General features: G+C 36.1%; 1 protein-coding gene across 1 annotated transcript in view; it reads right to left on the bottom strand.

The window, feature by feature from the left end:
* Nucleotides 1-252: 252 nt before the first annotated feature.
* The window catches only part of RPS6KB1 (ribosomal protein S6 kinase B1), an 18,261-nt gene continuing 517 nt past the window's right edge, over nucleotides 253-17,996 (bottom strand). Inside the window, exons 2-16 of the mRNA XM_085301353.1 lie at nucleotides 14,923-14,972; nucleotides 13,738-13,858; nucleotides 13,298-13,366; nucleotides 12,691-12,838; nucleotides 11,994-12,051; nucleotides 10,906-11,006; nucleotides 9,819-9,909; nucleotides 9,524-9,614; nucleotides 9,117-9,224; nucleotides 8,733-8,795; nucleotides 7,780-7,857; nucleotides 5,971-6,078; nucleotides 5,268-5,380; nucleotides 911-4,724; nucleotides 253-553 (exon numbers count right to left, since the gene is read on the bottom strand). Of these exons, the coding sequence (XP_085157479.1) occupies nucleotides 4,487-4,724; nucleotides 5,268-5,380; nucleotides 5,971-6,078; nucleotides 7,780-7,857; nucleotides 8,733-8,795; nucleotides 9,117-9,224; nucleotides 9,524-9,614; nucleotides 9,819-9,909; nucleotides 10,906-11,006; nucleotides 11,994-12,051; nucleotides 12,691-12,838; nucleotides 13,298-13,366; nucleotides 13,738-13,858; nucleotides 14,923-14,972 (1,437 nt within the window). The 3' untranslated portion in view covers nucleotides 253-553; nucleotides 911-4,486. The remainder of the gene's footprint in view (nucleotides 554-910; nucleotides 4,725-5,267; nucleotides 5,381-5,970; nucleotides 6,079-7,779; nucleotides 7,858-8,732; nucleotides 8,796-9,116; nucleotides 9,225-9,523; nucleotides 9,615-9,818; nucleotides 9,910-10,905; nucleotides 11,007-11,993; nucleotides 12,052-12,690; nucleotides 12,839-13,297; nucleotides 13,367-13,737; nucleotides 13,859-14,922; nucleotides 14,973-17,996) is intronic.

Raw genomic sequence — 17,996 nt, 5'->3', positions numbered from 1 at the left:
GAGTGCAAGAGATGTTAAGAGTCTTGGCACTGTGCATTCGYATTTGGGCAAAAGGCCAACAAAAGCAGCTTTTGCATGAATGCTGTGTTTGCAAGCAGGAGCCTGCAGGGAGCCTCCGGGAGCTAGCCCCCCCGCGCCCCCAGAGAGCTACCTGGCTGGGTCAGGGGTAGGGTCAGGGAACTCTTTGCCTTTCAGTATTTCTCCCTGTTGATGAATTTGCTTCAAGATCCATTGAAAACTACCCAAGCCTAGTGATAGTATCAAGCACAGTTTATTTAAAAACACCCAAAGGACTAGAAGAGATTTTGATCAATCAGTTTAAATATATACTTTATAAATGAAACAATACATACTTTATAAACRAAACAAGTCATTCTCATCTTAATTACTGAGAGGAAAAAAGTAACTTACATCCATGAATGACATCCTCTCTGATCCGCTTGCCAGCATCACGCTATTAAGATGCAACTCTTCCTCATCAAGCCCCCTCAGTCCAGGGTAGCTGCCCTGCTTTCCACACACACAGACTCACAGACACCCAGCATGTCTGACTCTGCAGGAGACAGAACAGAGAAGAGGATGTCAGACTGCAATCAAGAGCCACTCGAAGAGCTGAGGAACCTAGCTGAAGGTACCAGCCCTTGGTAACACAGGCTGATTAGAACTAGTATCAGTCAGGTTGCAATTTCTATGTGGTTTTTCTCCTCCCTCCCTTTTCCTTCAAAGTTGTCAGTGATTTAGAACCACAGTTATACTCAGAGCTTAACTAGTTTCTACCTCTCTCCCCCCCCCCCCAAAAAAAAAACAGTTTAGCAGATGTTTAAATTTGCATTTAGTTGCTATTCACATTACTTCATTCTGCAGTCAAGTATATTTAAACTCCAATAAACTGAAAGGCAAAGGGCATTACCTTTACTTCTACAAAGGCAGCTCAAGTTTGTTTCTTGAAGACACCTATTAAGTCAAGATAATCTAGAAGAGAACAGTCTGTACTGCATACAGTAAATCATCATGAAACTGCAGGAAAAWTATTTAAGTAATTTGTCTTGATCTTAAAAACTTCTCCTCTTCCTCAACCCCTTCCTGTAATAAGGAGTAAGGGTTAGTCTCTGTAAACTGGAAAAATGAAATGCCTACTATCCTGCTTTTCAGCATACTGCTGCAGAGACAGAATTCAAAAAACCCCCAAGCAGCTGCCCCAAAAAACCAACTGTAGTCTCCCTCCATGTTTGATGCACTTTTCAATTAATACTGAGAGCAATTTGGGAGTTAATATTAAAGAACAGATTCCAAGTAAACATCCATCTATATAGTTAGAGTGGACATAAATATTACATGTTCTCCAGCAGCTCAGCTTTTGGATAGCAAGAAAAAAAAAGGGATATTCAAGAGAACAATTGACTCATTTATTTTTATCTTTTATTATGAGCTAATACCAGGATGACATTCAAATGTCAGATGGCACAATTAAGACAGTCTTGGTAGGAATTATTCCAGCGTTCCCAAAATTACAATTTAGTACACAAATGGCATCAAATGTATGCATCACTCCCACAGAGAAAAATGATGAAATTGAGTATCTTATACTGGAATATTTTCTGCATCAAATGGGAAAAGGAAAACTGCTGGTAACACAGCTGMCCTATAAGCCTTCTGTGATAATGACCTGCAGAACTAAATATTCCCCTATTTAACATCTAGTAAAAAAAAATATGACTTTGTTCAAGTTTAATACTTTTATATGGTTAGCCACAGCAGGTATTAACCTCAGTTTTACTGTATTTTTGTAATGCTACAAAAATCCTATAAAATCAAATTATAGTGAATTTTTCAGTGATTATAATTAAAAAAGCGCAGCTTGTACAAAATAAAAAAAATAAGATTCTATACTCTAATGAAAAATTTAAGACATTTTTAAATGAACAAAAGAAAGCACTTGTTAAGCTCTCCAATATTCAATGCATTCTGCACTTATCTGAAATAGCCAGACAGGAGCTAGAACTCTACTCCCCTTAGTTCATGACTAGTAACTTTGACACTATTATATATATAGAAAGGATCTATGTCTGATATTTTTACAAATAAATACAGGATAAACCATATTGCATAGTGTGTGCTTGCTGTCTGAGTCACACTCCARAAGTTTCACAGTTATGGCAGGGAATTCAACTTATAATCCATGGGATGAAACATTAATTGTACATGAAGTTTACTTTTAAGTATGATAAACTGTATATATAATTAAGCAGTGAACTCAGACAAACAACTCTTGCCATTCTTGCCAGCCATACTAAACCAACTCTACTGGACAATTATATCCAGCAAACCGAAGAGCAACTGTTAGCTGTAACTAGGACCAAGAGAGATTGTTCTGCTCCCCGCACCCTCCCCCCCCAAAAAAAATAAAAAAAATTTAAAGTTCCTCTATACTCAGTAAACATGTTAGGAAACCTATGTTAACAAGTAGCACAGAGCAGACACTGCTTGAGGTGTTGCCTACTTGTAAACCTACATAATACATACAGGTGTGAGTATTATGATTTTAGTTTCACAACATGTCACTGGTGGTGCTGTTACCAAATAAAAAAATGGCACATTCCCAGTACAATCTACGTCACTATACRGTAACTTGATCTTCCTTATAAAACTAAAAAAGAAAGTCTTTAACAGGCTTACCAGGAAGAAAAAACATTGATTTCTTATTCAGTCATAAATATCTTTTTGTTGTTTCTTTGTTAGTACCAACAAGGTATCACTGAATCCTTCTGGCTAGCAAATTTTAGAAAACAGCACTCTGATTAGATTCAACGTCCTTAGAGTTTTATGGCTTGGATCCTATGGCTCAAAAAGATTCGGTACACACAGAGTAAGCAGAATCTGTAAAAGATCCCTACYGTTGTGAAACACTAGAAGTAGACTTTGCACAGTTTGACTAAAGATAATGCAACGTGTGGCAGGCAAAAAGTGACAGGACTTGTATGCAGTTGCATGATCATATACACACACACGCACACACCATACACTCACTCTAACTAGTGTAAAGCTCTGCAGATATTAACCCTTTCACCAGCTATGTTCATGGAAATGCTTTCTTTAAGGCAGGAAGTATTTAAGTAAGGTAACGTTACCTTTATTTTATTCTTTGTAYCTGTAAGTCATTTGTACAGATTGTGACAATTTCAAAAACATAAATAGTGTCCTTAACATGTTTCCTAAATTAAGTTGCTAAAGTTCTGACCCACTGTGGAAGACATTCACTGAAAGGCCATTTAACACTTTTTTCCCCCTCATACAATCAGCAAATTTATTTCCCCAGCATAGGAAAAAAATTTTTTTGATTAATTTAGAAATGTATAATGGCAGGGAACTCCCATAAGCAAAATTTTATTTGCCAAAAATTCCCTCAAATTCTTACCCATTGATTTCAAAAAGATTTACTTGCTTGTACTGTGTAGAACTTATAGATGTTTCTTGTGGTAGTATCTGCTCCACAGCTACTGACCTTGTTTTCTGATGCACTTTTTCCTGACCTTTTATATGAGTAAGAATCTGAACATATTCAGCTGTCTCCATCTAAATGACTGGCATATACAAAGGTGATGTTTCCCAGTGAAATGTCTGCTGAGAACAAGGATGAAATAAGCAGGACATGTATGTGAGCCCACGGCTTCCAGTTAAGCCTAGAACATAGCAGCATTGCCATTTGATTAGATCCACTTGTATTTGCAGTAACAGATATTTCAGCCGGGTAAGCAAGTGAAACAGTTCTCTCCCACCCCACATTGCCACATTTGTAACAGTGATTCACTTACTGATTTTTTTGTTTCACCAGGAGAAGAATCAGAACCAGAGTCCTTATTTTCTTCACAGCAACCAATTATTTTGCATTTTTAATTTTGGGATACTTTCCATAATGAGCTGAATCAAAAAATCTATTTGAAAAATATATATTTATATATGTATAAAAAAACTCATTAGGTTTTGAATGTGAAATACCAATTAAGTTTATCTTTCATCTTTGATTCCACCCCATTGTAGGAAACAGCTTTACCAAGCTTGCATGCTAATTATTCCTCCGACGCAAGCGTTTAGGCATTTCATACTTTGCCTAGTGAAAGGGCTAACCCTCCGTGACACATTCATAACTACACCAGTGATTCTGAAGCAACATCCTGACCCTTAATACTGTCAGTTTTAAGCTATCAAGCTGAAAAATCCTCGATAAGGTGAGAAGATGTCACTGCGAATCAATTAGATGATGTGCCTAGAGTTCTGCAATACCATTTTCTAAAGTTTTTTTATGCACCATTGATTGACAGAAAAAAATCCATTTTTCTTTGCTTTCCAAGTCGCTCTGTGCAATGACTGACTCTTTGATACTGTCACTTTTTAAAAGTAAACCATATAAGCCCTCACACTTCAACTTCAAGAGGGCTTACGTCCATTCTTTGTTTTCCACCTTTAAAGGCTTAAAAAAATTGTGTTGTCATAGATTCATGCGCAAGTGCTCTGGTCGTTTGGAAATCATGGGAAAAGCTTGTTTTTTATATGGCCCAGAGTTTGGTTGTCGGATTGGAAGTGGTGCTGAGGCCTCTCCACAGACTGTCACATCCATTTGTTCTATTCCACTTGTCTCCATTGGATATTCCACAGGTGTCTGAGTATTTGATGCGCTGGCAGAAGCACCTCTTCCCCAGAATTCCCCAGGGGAGAACTTTACAGGGCTTTAAAATAAGAAAAATAAAAATCAGAGAGAAAGATATACACAGCACCAAGGTATGTTCTTCATTCTGCAAGAAGCTGAACTCAAATGCCTATAGTAAGACATTTATTTCTTACTTCCACTTCCAGAAGTTTGAGACACAATTTCCAAGTCTAGCTTCTACCAAGTTTCCTTGTAAAGTTAAATTCTTTCATCTGAATAGTTAGCATAATATATCTCTAGATCAGTGCAGACAGAATTTTTTTTACTAACACAACTCTTTAGCACCACAAAAACACTTAGGATATTCTGGAACAGTTTTAGAGGAATGGTATGCCAAAGTCACCAGACTGTGAGGCTGTGCCAGTGTTGCATAGCTGGCAAATTAATACTTCTTGTGCTGCCAGCCACCATAAATTTGTCTCTATTAATATAGTTTATAAAACTGGATTATGCTGCACTTCTAATGGAAATGATGGAATTACTGAGAAGACCACACTTCTTATTTTTAGTGCAGATATTTCTCAACAACTTGCCAAAACAAAAAAATAAATAAAAAGGATACCTGACTGGTGTCCTAGGGCTACCTATGAATCTGCGAGGTGATCGAATTTTTGGTTCAAAAGAAAATTTCTCTTTTACACTTTCAAGTACAGATGGAGCCACATATGTAAAACCCTGCAAAACAGGAATAAATGCACTGTCACTTTTAGGCAAGATTTACATTTATGATCACTTATGCAGTTACACCCATCATTAAACAGGGAATGAAACTTATGAAAAGGAGAGTAGGCATAGACACATGAACTTCTTTTCACTTCCTAAAGCAAACAGAGGATACTCCTCACCTGAGTATCTTTTCACCCCCAGATATTTCTACTCAGAACACAGATCCCCACAGAAATGCTCAAATTAGTTTTTAGCTACAGAATGGACATTTTCCTCTYTGCACATCTATGAAAAGCAATCATATGTCCAGGGTTCTTAATGCCATTTTGAATTAGACTGCTCACATTTCGGGAAATGGACAGTTTGTTGTTCAAGTTATCTGTACAAAGAAAACCTCAGCAGTAACCCACCAAAACATATTCCAAGCCCCCAAACACTTCAAACCTGCTGCAATGTATCTTTTTAAAAGTATGATGGTTTGTTTCAAGTATCAGGTGGTAAGACTCAAGAGAATTAATTTACCTGAAATGCCCTACTGTTTCCAAATAACACTACATACTTCTCCAGAGTCATTAGACACTTGTCCTTGGTTCACTTACCAGAAAGACCTGGTTGGCACTTTCACTGAGAGTAGAGTCATCTGGGCTATCAACAGGTGTCTGACGTGTAAACTTTGAATCAAACTGGCTCACATCCTCTTCAGATTGCTTTGCAAAAACAAAATGATTAAGGGTTTATATTACAGATATCAACCAAATGGCTTAGCGGTGATCAGTGAAGCCTCTGGATGGAGTTCATTCCATAGGTTTTTGGCAGAGCTCTGCGGTAGTAAAACCCTGGAGTGGTGTCGGAATCCTGTCGCTGCCAGTGGGAGGTCACTATGGGCACTGACACTGAGAAATAAAGGCAAGGGGGAGGGGCAACAATTATGGATCAAAAAGGAAGATAAATTAAAAAGATGCCTTAAAAAAAAAATCTCAAATTACAAACAAAAACACTTAGAAATACATTGCTCGCTTCACTGCAAGTTTAAACCTGGTCATAACCAGTATAGAACACTTGCATCTGTTGATTTCTGAAGCTTCTCTCTCCAGACAATCTCATCTCATTTTTGCAGATGCAGAAGTATTTATACTGTTAGGGACAGACAGTAACACTGGAATAATTTACTAAGAATATTGTTTAATTAACTTAAAGAACAACAGACATCATTCCAAGATCCTGTCTCTCATCTTAAGTGTAACYGAAAAGGCAATATACCTTCATTTGTGGAGGCCTTCATGCAACCATGCAATAACTTTTTTAAGAATCAGCTGGTTTGTACGAGTAGCTTTTATAAAATTTGCTAAAAACGGGGGTGGGGGGGAAACTATCTTCAGATAGTTGGTTTGGAAAGCCTTTTATGTCATTCTGAATGTTAGTCAAAAAAAGGAGGAGGAAAAAGGGTAGGAACCCCCAGGCTGTAGTATGCTCAATATTAATGGTACATAAGTCAGTTTAAAGTGAGATTTTTTAGTAGAAATCAGAAACTATCTGGATAGCAATACCCACTGCAGTTGTAGCTAACTGTACCCAGAAAAAAGAAAAAAAGATAAAAGACAAATACCCCACACTGTCAAAACATAAGATAGAATAAAACAGGCATATCCACCATATCACTAGTTTGAGGTAAACTTAAGTTATTGCCTGTAACACACTAGATGYATTTTGAATATTAATACACAAATATCCAGGATGCTTAATTAGGCGACTTAATTTTCTTTCACTTAGCAACTGTTTATCATTTTAGTTTCAATTAATATGACTSTGTGTGCTGTATTTAGTAGCAGAAATACAGAAATAACTGCACTTCCAAATCTGTCTAATCTATGTTTTAGCAGTAGGAGGAATTAAAACTAACATAGAACTTCCTCCCTCCAAAAGGATGAATGGAAGGATAAAATAGCTCTTAGCTGAGTTTGCTACCATTCTCACATTAATAAATTAAAAAAACCCAACATTCTATTCCAGTGACTAACGTGTACAACAACTACAGAGGAGTAAGACAAGAACAGCATGATCACGACAGCCAATGTTTCATACTGTGTAGAATCTTTACAAAGGGAGGTATTTTTATTTCTCAAAAATAGAACTGTTGATACTAGTATCAGTTCAAAAAAAAAAAAAAAGAAAGAAAGAAAGAAAGAAAGAAAGAAAGAAAACACACCCTGCATCAAGTAGTTTCTCTCTTTGATTTGACAGTGAATCTGAAAACCAGTAAGCTAAGTTGATGCATCTAACTAGCTAAACTACCAGAAAGCAATGGCACATCACAGTTTGTCAGAGGGAAAGTTTCTAAGATACTACATTGTTTGAGACCTTTCCTAAAGGGCACGCAAGGGACATCTCTCAGCATTCTGAGTACATACCAATARGGGTTTAAAAGGAGGTTCCACCTTCCGTGCCAATAGCTCATCCCAGTTAATGTGTCTGAAGAACGGGTGAGCCTAAAAAAGTTAGCAATAGCACAGGGTCACAATCAGCCTTCTGGATACAACTCACAGAAATCTGAGTTAACAACGATCTTCTAGAAATAAAATGCAAATATTTTYGTTAAATATTAACAAGAAAAGCAAGTTAAAGCAAGAGTGAAAAAATAATAAGCACATTCTTTTCAGGCCCTCACTATGGTGTTTTTTGACCATATGGGTCAAGTGTAATATATTCTGTAGCCRTAGCAGAATAGTAGCTAAAAATTGATGCCATCCCTCTTACAAAACACATGAACCTAYCATGTTTTCCTCAAAAAGCATTAGAAAAAGCCAGCTGATATATGTTTATAGTTCAAAAAATAAGTATTTTGCCAGATATCTAAAAATAACGTAAGAATACTGAATCAATGACAAATTATCACAACAGTGGAGTAAAAGGAGCTGTATAGTAGCCTGTTAAAGTCATCCCAAAGAACATTCTGCTGGAAACAATGAGAACTAGGCAACACTGAATGCAAACTAACTGATTTTTCCCTTGAAACAGCTGCACTAAATACAAGGACTAACAGGTTTTTCATCAGACTACTAGCATGGTATCACTCTAATATATGGCCAACCCGCAATTCAGCATTGTGGGGCTAGCAAGAAAGRACAACTGGAATACAAAGTTAAAGAAGTTATTTTCCATTTCTCAAATCATCAAATAGGTAAGACAGCCACTCTTTCTTCAATGTTGAAGGATTCACATTTTGACTAATTGTCAAGTATGGCTGCCTTTTTGCTCATTACTTGTCAAGACAGATACAATGTCTGTTGATGTACCCTCTCAGCTAAGGAGAAGAATGGAGTTTTTCCAAGGAGGTTATGAAGAAAAGTTAAGCAAGAGTTACCTGAACTTCTCCAGCATCTCCAGGACCAGCTCCTAGACGTGAGGCAGCATTTCTTTTTAGCAGCTTAATGAGATGTAACATGATATAACAAGGAAAGAAAATTATTGAAATAGTTATGCCATTATGAATAGTCGATTACTGACACGAATCATAATTTGAATGAATAGTATGCAGAATGAATACAGAAGAATCAGAAACTCTGCATTAATTAGAAAACCACTGTATTTTCACAGAAAATCACTTTCTTTACCATGCAAAACCAAGACCAACTTGATAATTAGCAAAAAAAAAAAAAAAAAAATCATGGACTGAAAAGCCACAGTAATCTCATTATGCTTCTATTTTCTACATACAGATGTAGTACTGACAGTCATTAAAATCTACCTTTTTAAGCAGATCTCTGGCTTCTTGTGTGAGGTAGGGAGGCAAGTTGAGTTTACACTTGAGAATCTTGTCAATTGTTTTCTTTCTGTTCTCCCCAGTGAAAGGAGGCTAGAAAGCACCATTGTAATGGGAGGAAAAATAGGACTTGTTCAGCTTTCTTACTTGTGTATACAGAATCATTTCAGTAATTTATAAGCGGAAAAAAAAAATAATGGGACTTCCAAATAATTGTTCTGGTCACAGGAGCAGCTCATGGCTCTCACCAAGTAAGTATAGCCATGTTTTAGTTATACTTCTTACTTGCATCTGTACAGGCACATACTTATTTATACATGCATCTGAATTAGAATGCAGACAACTTTAAAAGCTAGGAAGAGAAATACATGCAATTATAACTGTGCACCTACTGCTCCAGTCAGCATGTCATACATTAATGCCCCCAAACTCCACCAGTCCACAGCACGATTATGCCCACTCCTCATCAAGATTTCAGGGGCCCTGTAATAGGAAAAATTAAAAATACAAAAGTATTTTTAACAAGATTAATACTATCTCTGACTGCTACTTTTCAAAGCAAGCCTCATTTATCGTTTAAGATTTCTATAAATGACTGAACATATGAATCACCAGTTAAAAAAAGGTAAAATTCAGCCATTACCCCCAGACCAGATTAATACTTTTCTGTTTCATCATGCAGCTCACATGTATTCAATTGTTCCACAGAATGTGTGCGTGACTGTTCCATCGTGAATAGATTCTTTACATAATCCGAAGTCAGTCAATTTTACATGACCTGAAATTAAACAAATAAAATCTAGAATGTGCCAAAATTTTGACATTTATACAAGCAACATTAAAAAAATACGAATTTTTAATATGGATCTGCAACAAATCTGAACTACCTCTAGACATCTTCAATGTACTGACGCAGCAATACAGTCATAAAACAGAATCAGGTGATTACACTTGAAACAGCTGCATTATCTCTGTATAAGAAAGTGTTGCCACTTGGGCAAAGAGAAACAAGGAAGCAACTACCAAAATCTGCTCCATACAGATGAATGTCTGTATGTCTAAATGTCTGTTCTTTAATCAAAGAATGTAGAGCACTGTTCAGATGAGGAAGCAGGTTACTGAATCTTACTGCTTGAGTCAAAATCTGGAGAACAACTTCTGAAAAATTGGAAAAGTACCTTGAAATTTTTCAGTACAAAGAGATACACTAAAGTAAAAAAAAAGTTGTTTAAGACAACACAAAACTACTAGATGGTACAGACTGCCAGAGTAGATAGTGCGATGTAATCAATGCAGCAGCATGCTTACGAGTTACTACTGTCAGGTAAAGTGTCAACAACTAGATAAGTCACTTCAGCTATAGGTAACTTGGCATCCTACATATTTTGCCTTTTCCCTAACTAATGTCTTTATTTATCTCTATTTCTAACACACCACACATTTGACAGTGAAGATACAGATGTTTAAGTACTTCATAATGACCCAACAAAATAATGCTTTAACAAATTTCAGAAGTGTCACATTACTAAGTCAACCATTCAAAAAGTGCTTGCACTATACACATGGAACTTGGAACTTACTAGATTCTTTGTATTAAATCTGAAGCAGCACTCTTTAAGGACAAGCAATTAGCCTTGGCAGTTATTCAGTTATACCAAGAGCGATAAGGGACATGTCATTGCTCTAAGGAAATTCATATACAAGTGAACTGTTGTGACCTCTGAAAAAGGATTTTCACATGACTGGAAACATAAAACTGTTGTTATATTTCTACCTTGATGATTAAGCATGATATTTTCTGGCTTCAGATCACGATAGATGATTCCTTTTTGATGCAAGTGTCCCAGGGCCATTGAGATTTCTGCCAAGTAAAAGCTGAAGGAAAAAGTACGCCACACAATCAGACACATTCTACCACGCAAAGCACCTTATGCACTAAGATTATTATGTACATAACAATGATTCCTTGAAAGTATCATTAAATCTGTACGAGAGAATAAAGTAGAGAAACAATGATGCCTTTGAGCCTGGTATGCCAAAAGGCATACAGACTCCAAGATGAACTACAAAATTACGCCATTAGGTTTATCTATTCAGTAGATACCCTATCATGAAACTTAATTTACTAGTCAGTGGTTAAAACATGCTTTAATCTGTATTAAAAAAAGTTCCTCCAACCTCTCTCACAAGAGATGGCAAAGTTGAAGGAAAAAAATGAAGCTAAAAAGGTAACTGGCAGCACTCAGAGTGCTATCTGCAGAACAGGATTACAATCTCATACACACATTATTTCTAAGAAACTATCAACACATGCTGTGAAAAGATACAACTGTATTCAGCTGTGCAAAGGATAATCAAGGAGCCTATACTTTATGTAGTTTTACATAAAATATCACTATTTCTCATGCACTATAAAAAGCATCTTTATTACTTCACACACTGATCATGAGAAGAATACATACAGCCAATACAGCGATTCTAAAAAATCTGTAATTGCCCGGGAAAATTGTGTGTGTGTTAAAATAAACAAAACAAATCCCCTACCCACAAAACACAGACAACCCAGATCTTTCACAGTCTTTTCACCAGTATCTGAAACACATCCTTCATCATAAGCACATGTATAAACCATATGAAATACAGCTTCACACTTCAACCAGCAACAAAACACTCTTCTAGCCTGTAGTTATGTCTGCACAAACTGGTAAGTACAGAGTGCATACATCTTCACAAAACCCAGTTAACTGCTCTTTTCATGAGACTCTCACATGAATGAAGAATTAGTCTCCCAAGTCAGAACAAACAGTTTAAGCATTCAAAAAAACTACATTAATTTACCAAAATATAGTTTGTTTCACGTACCAAGCTGTGTCTTCCATAAATATCCCTTCTCTCTCTAACTGCATAAATAGTTCTCCTCCTGTCATGAGAAAAAAGGCAAAATATGCTCTATTAAAAGTGCTCATTTTTAGTCATTCAAAAATCTGTTTTCCAGAAAAGCTATAAGCACCTAGTATTCAGTTCCACTCTACAGGAAGTCATTTCACAAAGAATTAGGAAACATGAGAATAACAGAATATCTACCTAAAGAGATGCCAAAGAAAATCAAAAGAGCATATTGGCAAATGTAAGTGGTTTTGTATCTGTTTTCCCCTTTTTATAGCTTGACCAAATTGCTTCAATTTGTTTCAGTTTTCCTATCTGTGAAAGAAAGATAACGGTTTCTTGTTTCACAAAGAACTTGCAAGGACTACAACTTCAGGTAAGCAGTAAGACTGCATAGCATCTTTCCAAGTGCTAACATACAGGACTTATACCTAATAGAATAAGAGGGATTAAAAACCTTCTTTTCCTGTACCATCATGAAAAACATTTTTAATGATTAATACAACTTCACTGAACCAGAAATTTTAAATTATTCTATATATTTTTAACGCCAACCTATTTTATATTTTAAAAGAATATCCCCAAAGTTGCCTGGCATCTTAAGTAGATTAAGAAATCCAAACTCTTGGCTATGTAAGATACCAAGAAGCAGGTAAAAATTTAACATACTGACCACTGAGATACTCAAGGATGAGGTAGAGTTTTCCACCAGTCTGAAAGGCGTAAATTAAGTCTACGATGAAGGGATGTTTCACTTCCTCCAGTATATTCCGCTCGGCTTTTGTATGAGCTGTATCTTTTGCGTTCCTTACAATCATTGCCTACAAAAAGGCAGAGATATGTGACCACAAGAACACGCTTAAAAAAAGCAAACTTTTAAATTTACTTCCAAGTTTACTCAATCACAACACTACATATGAGTCAGCACCACAGTAAAAAAGAAAAACCAAAAACAAACAAAAGAACTCATCATGAAATATAAAAAACATGCTCACTGGTTTCTTACCAAAGATTAATTCTTTATTTATTTCACAGAATCATACAATAATTTAGGTTGGAATGTACCTTCAGAGGTATGTAGCAAGATTAACTGTTAAGAACTACAGAGACAGTTTAGTAAAAGATCAATTATAATTGTCCCTGGATATGAAAACAACTGTAAACATCCTAGATATGATTCTGATTTTAGGTATACTATATAATAAGATAGATACAGCAGCTGAAGGGGATTGGGATTTTTTTGGATTCAGATAGCAGTGAAACATGAGTACTTATGTTACCTTTTTAAGAACTTTCATGGCAAAAATTTTTCCCGTATTTGCTCCAGTTACTTTTCGTACTTGAAATACCTATGCAACACCAATACAAAAGCAATCATATATTATAAACTGTGTTTGTCATCGGAAGTTAAAAACAAAGACATCACCTACAAATGCAAAGCTGCCTGGAGGGGAACAGTTAATTTTCCAAAACAGAATTTGGGGTATTTTACAGTAGCAGTCCTACTGCCACCTGGTGGTGAGGCTCTGCCAGGGATCTTGCTCTGAACCACCCACCACACAGCCAACMTCTCTCTCAAAGCACCACCTTCATAGCCTGGTGGTTACCTCCCGGCAGAATTTTTTCTAAATGCAGGATGGGAAGATGAGATCTTGCCAAAGGCAGCACTCTCGCCACCTTCAGCRTAACAGATTTACCTCAGTAGAAAAAAATTCCTTACCTTTCCATAGCCACCTTTGCCAAGCACGCGTAGTAACTCAAAGCACTCCGGTCGGATCTTTTCTGGACCTCTGTTTACACTAGTTTCTGAAATCTCAAATTTTTCACAATGTTCCATGCCACTGAATAAAATTGAGACAAGAATATAAGACTACCTGATGCTCAGAAGTGATCAAGAGAAAGTAAGCAAGCAAATTACTGTCCGAAAAGCAYATAGTACATCTGGCATAATTGAACGACTGCTTTGGAGATTTGGTGAATTCCTAGCATCAAAAATTTTCATTAGGTGTGTGGTGCAAAGCAGTAAGTRACAACTTGCACAGAAAAGATCATTTGTAAATTATTGCGATTTAGACTATTAAGATTTCCTTCAGATTCCTCCATTTTTAATGCATAATAAGTCTCTGTATTAAAACAGAAATAAATTTCAAGGACCAAAGCCTCAAACTAGCTTAGGCGATTTCTGYAAGAGCTCAGGTAAAAGCAAGGTTATCATGTTTGTTTAAATCACATTYAGCAGTCCTAGTTACGGTAAGGCTTTTGTAATGCAAGCATTTTGCAGAAAAAGCKGCAACATAAAGCTGTCTCACACTCTGAGCATGCCGTAAAGACTAAACTATAATTTAATGATGCTTCTAAATTATGCTACAGTTCTGCAAAATACAAAGTGATGGTAACAGATTGATCCTGCTAAAATAAACATTACTGAACTGTTTAAACTGCATCAATACTTTCTTCTCACAATGTGGTACACTGAAACAGTCTAGAAAACTTTAAATGAAATAAAGGTAGCCATCCCATGAGCTTCTATCAGAACTTCTGAATTACTTCTCATCTGCTTCTGCCACACAAATTTGCAGCTGGAGCCTTTATAAAACGGACAGAACATAGTGATCTGCAGACTGTGCATTACATTCATATTGCAAATATTAGTCAACTACAACAGATACGTTAGGAGAAACAAGGATTAAAAGACAACAGCAAGTTTTGCCATATTTTTTTTATTATTTTATTTCAAGATAYAGTTCATGAATTTTAATGTGAAGAAATAGTGTAACAACTAGAAACAAATCAAAATTGAACAAGAATAACAAAATTTTCTATGTAACTTAACAAACGTCGATATAATTAGAGATTATATGTAGTTGGCATGAATGGTACAGAACATTTTCTAGCAGCAACTTACAGGTCATATTGGCCAAGTCCTCCATGGTCCATGCTCTCACTTAATTGTCCCTGGGGAGGGGAGGGGTAGAAGGAAGATTAATTAAAAGCAGTGTTAAAAATAAATGTAGTGATGTGTTTTACAATTTTTTAGGTTTTGTTATTGTTAAACTAGCCTAAGTCTTGGAGTAATAAATTATCACAGGAAGGTAAGAAATCTACAAAATTTTGCAGAAGAGTTGCAACATTTCCATATATCTGAATGACACAGGGAGCAACTGTTTTGCCTGACTGCATTCTTACTCAATTACTTTAATATTAGAGGTAACAACTTTACCCCCTTCCCTCCAGTGATCTTGAAAAATGCTAAGAGACTACAATATTTTTACAGTTTCTTTCACATAGGAATTTTAAATTCCTTTCCAGTATTGTGCAAACTAGAACTATATTCAATATTATGTAAACAGAYGAATCAGGATTCACACAAAGTAGAAATAATTGACTGAGAAGGCTTAATTATTTTATATTGATGATTATCTAATCCCAACAGGAGCAAAATAACTAAACTTTACTCTGATGATAAATATATCTACTGATCAATAATCATTCAGATAGATCAAWGCACACAAATAATAATAAAGGAAGCTCAAGCACTTCAATGTAAGGACTAGACACCATTAAAGAATGTAGTTCAATTTTGAAGAGGTATTTTTTTAAAAGAATTTTTGACTTGATCCCTTATGAAATGCAAGATTATAGCTCCCTCTTTAATTATGGCTCTATATGGCAAAAGTAGTGCAAACCCAGCAGACAGCTGCAATGAATACAAATAGAATTTAGTGGGTAAGGTTCCTAATACACTACAATTTTACTTCTAAAAATATGTACATAAAATAGAGACTGCAAGTTTGTGAGAAACAGTCTGGACTCTAAGGACTGGATACAGATATAATGAATGACTTGTGCAATTCAAGAGAAATAGAAAAAAAAAACATACAGAGATGTGCAAAAAGCAGACCAAGCTAAGGAGTACATTTTAGGGTATTATATAAACAAAAACACTAGCCAAAGAAAATTAGGAATTTTCAATAGGTTCCAAACCAAGTAAACACTAAAGCTTACAGAGACYGGTTTATTTTCGTGGGTGAGCTGGAGGGGAATTTAATTTCTCATTCCACCTACTAGTACCACAAGCAGTTAAAGAGTCCAAAAGTTCAAGTCAGTTTCCAGGTCAGAAAGCTGCTAGCTCATGTCCTCTTGATAACATTTATTAAGAGAAGTCAAGCTTACTGGCATCTGTTTCACAATAAAATCCCCTAAAACTGCCCTTGACCCTACTATTAGATGACAAAAAACAAATCCAAAAAACTCATCAAGGATGGAAAATAAATACCCATTACATCTTCCTTCTGGAAGTTACCCATTGGTTCTGGCAAAGCTCATGTATGGTATTCTTATCCTCATGAACAACACCTTTCAATATTCACTGAATTTCAGTATTGACTGAAGCCAAATTCACTTCAGATACCATTCCACTATTTGCGAGGATTTCTCATCTTGTTCAACAAAATCAAGAAATGAAACAGTATTCTGGTTAGCAACCCTTCAGTTTGTAGCTATTCTTTGATTTACTACAAACAAAGACATAAAGGTTGTTTTATTCACTGTAATAATAGTGCAAACAACCATATAACTCACAAGTTAACTCTCCACGTAAATACTTGTTCAGTTTTTCTAGAATAGCCATGCCTATGTAAAACTAAAACTGTTCTGTCCTTGAGGCTACTAGAGTTACAGCTTTCAGGAGCTGCAAAGGTGCAGCTCCAGGCAGATWAAACTAGATAACTCTGATTTTACACCCTGCTCACTTTCAATTTAATGATCTCAACCTCCCCATCTGCAATGTCTTTCTGATACTTGGAAGACATGCACAATGCCTGTAGACATAAACTTCTGTTAAACTTTTTTCCCAGAATACTTTTCTGATGCTTCCTCTTCTTTCTTGCTSTTATGTTCTCTGCTTTCTGGTTCTGTTTTAATTTTAAGTCTACTCTAATTTTTCCTTACCTGTTTTAAAAATGCCTAATTTCTCTGCTGGTTTTATTTTACTGACATTTCTCCAAACATTAGAAGCAAGCACATAATGTTGAATTTGACCATCACAGGCARATATTCATTTTTTGTGCCACCTGAGAACCAAGTCAGGTTGCCAATTGGCATTCATGTTCATAAAAAATGTGCCATAAATATTTTAGTCATATCCACTTTTAAAAGTCCACAATAATTAATGAAATCTTGAAATCATTCCTTAAAGTTACTTTTTAAGGCTTAAATATTGGAACACACATGAGAACTAATTCACCTTTCTTGCACTCCCACTTTAGAACCTGTTTTTGGCAACATTAACAGTGTGATGCAAGCAACATTCTTAAAGCCAGGTGCTTTATTGATTACTGAGGTCACAGACAGCGTTTTCTCCTGCAAGTCAAGAAGCTATACGCCTTCCACAGTCAAAAAACTATCTCTACAGTTTATATATACAGTGTGGATGCTACAGCTGTGATATGAAGCACCAGGTTATCTCAAAGATTCCAAGAATTTCATTAGGATTTAAACAGAATAAAGTGAATGCAGTAAGTTTCAGCAATAACAAAACTTTAATATACTAAACGACATAAAAAGCCACAGTAGCACTAGAAAAATATAAATAGAGACCTCGTAATAGAATTCCCCCAAAGCCTTAACAGAATCTATATGAAACATTAAAACAACAAACTACAAGTTGCAAGAGGAACTGTGCAGATGGAGACGCAAGCTACTCCACACAAGTATCTCACGCAGTCCCTCACTGAAAGCTCTGCGTTTAATTTTGGCGCTAGAGCGATGGCTTTATACAGACCCAGAACGATTAGCATTCCTGCACTGCCGTTAAAACAAGCGACGATTAAAAAAAAAAGAAAAAAGAAAGAAAGAAAAAAGAGACCCTCACTGCGACACCGTTTTGCTACAAAATCCCAAAGCAAAACTTTGAGGGGGAAATAAAGCTCCTGTGAGCCTGGCGCGGCCCCCACCGGCGAGGAGCCCCGGCCGGCAGCT

Source organism: Rhea americana, unplaced genomic scaffold (assembly GCF_003343005.1).
Source record: "Rhea americana isolate MKP2758 unplaced genomic scaffold, rheAme1 scaffold_175, whole genome shotgun sequence".
Lineage (NCBI taxonomy): Eukaryota > Metazoa > Chordata > Aves > Rheiformes > Rheidae > Rhea > Rhea americana.
Note: the sequence above shows the minus strand (reverse complement) of the source record. Positions and strands in the feature narration are given on the sequence as shown.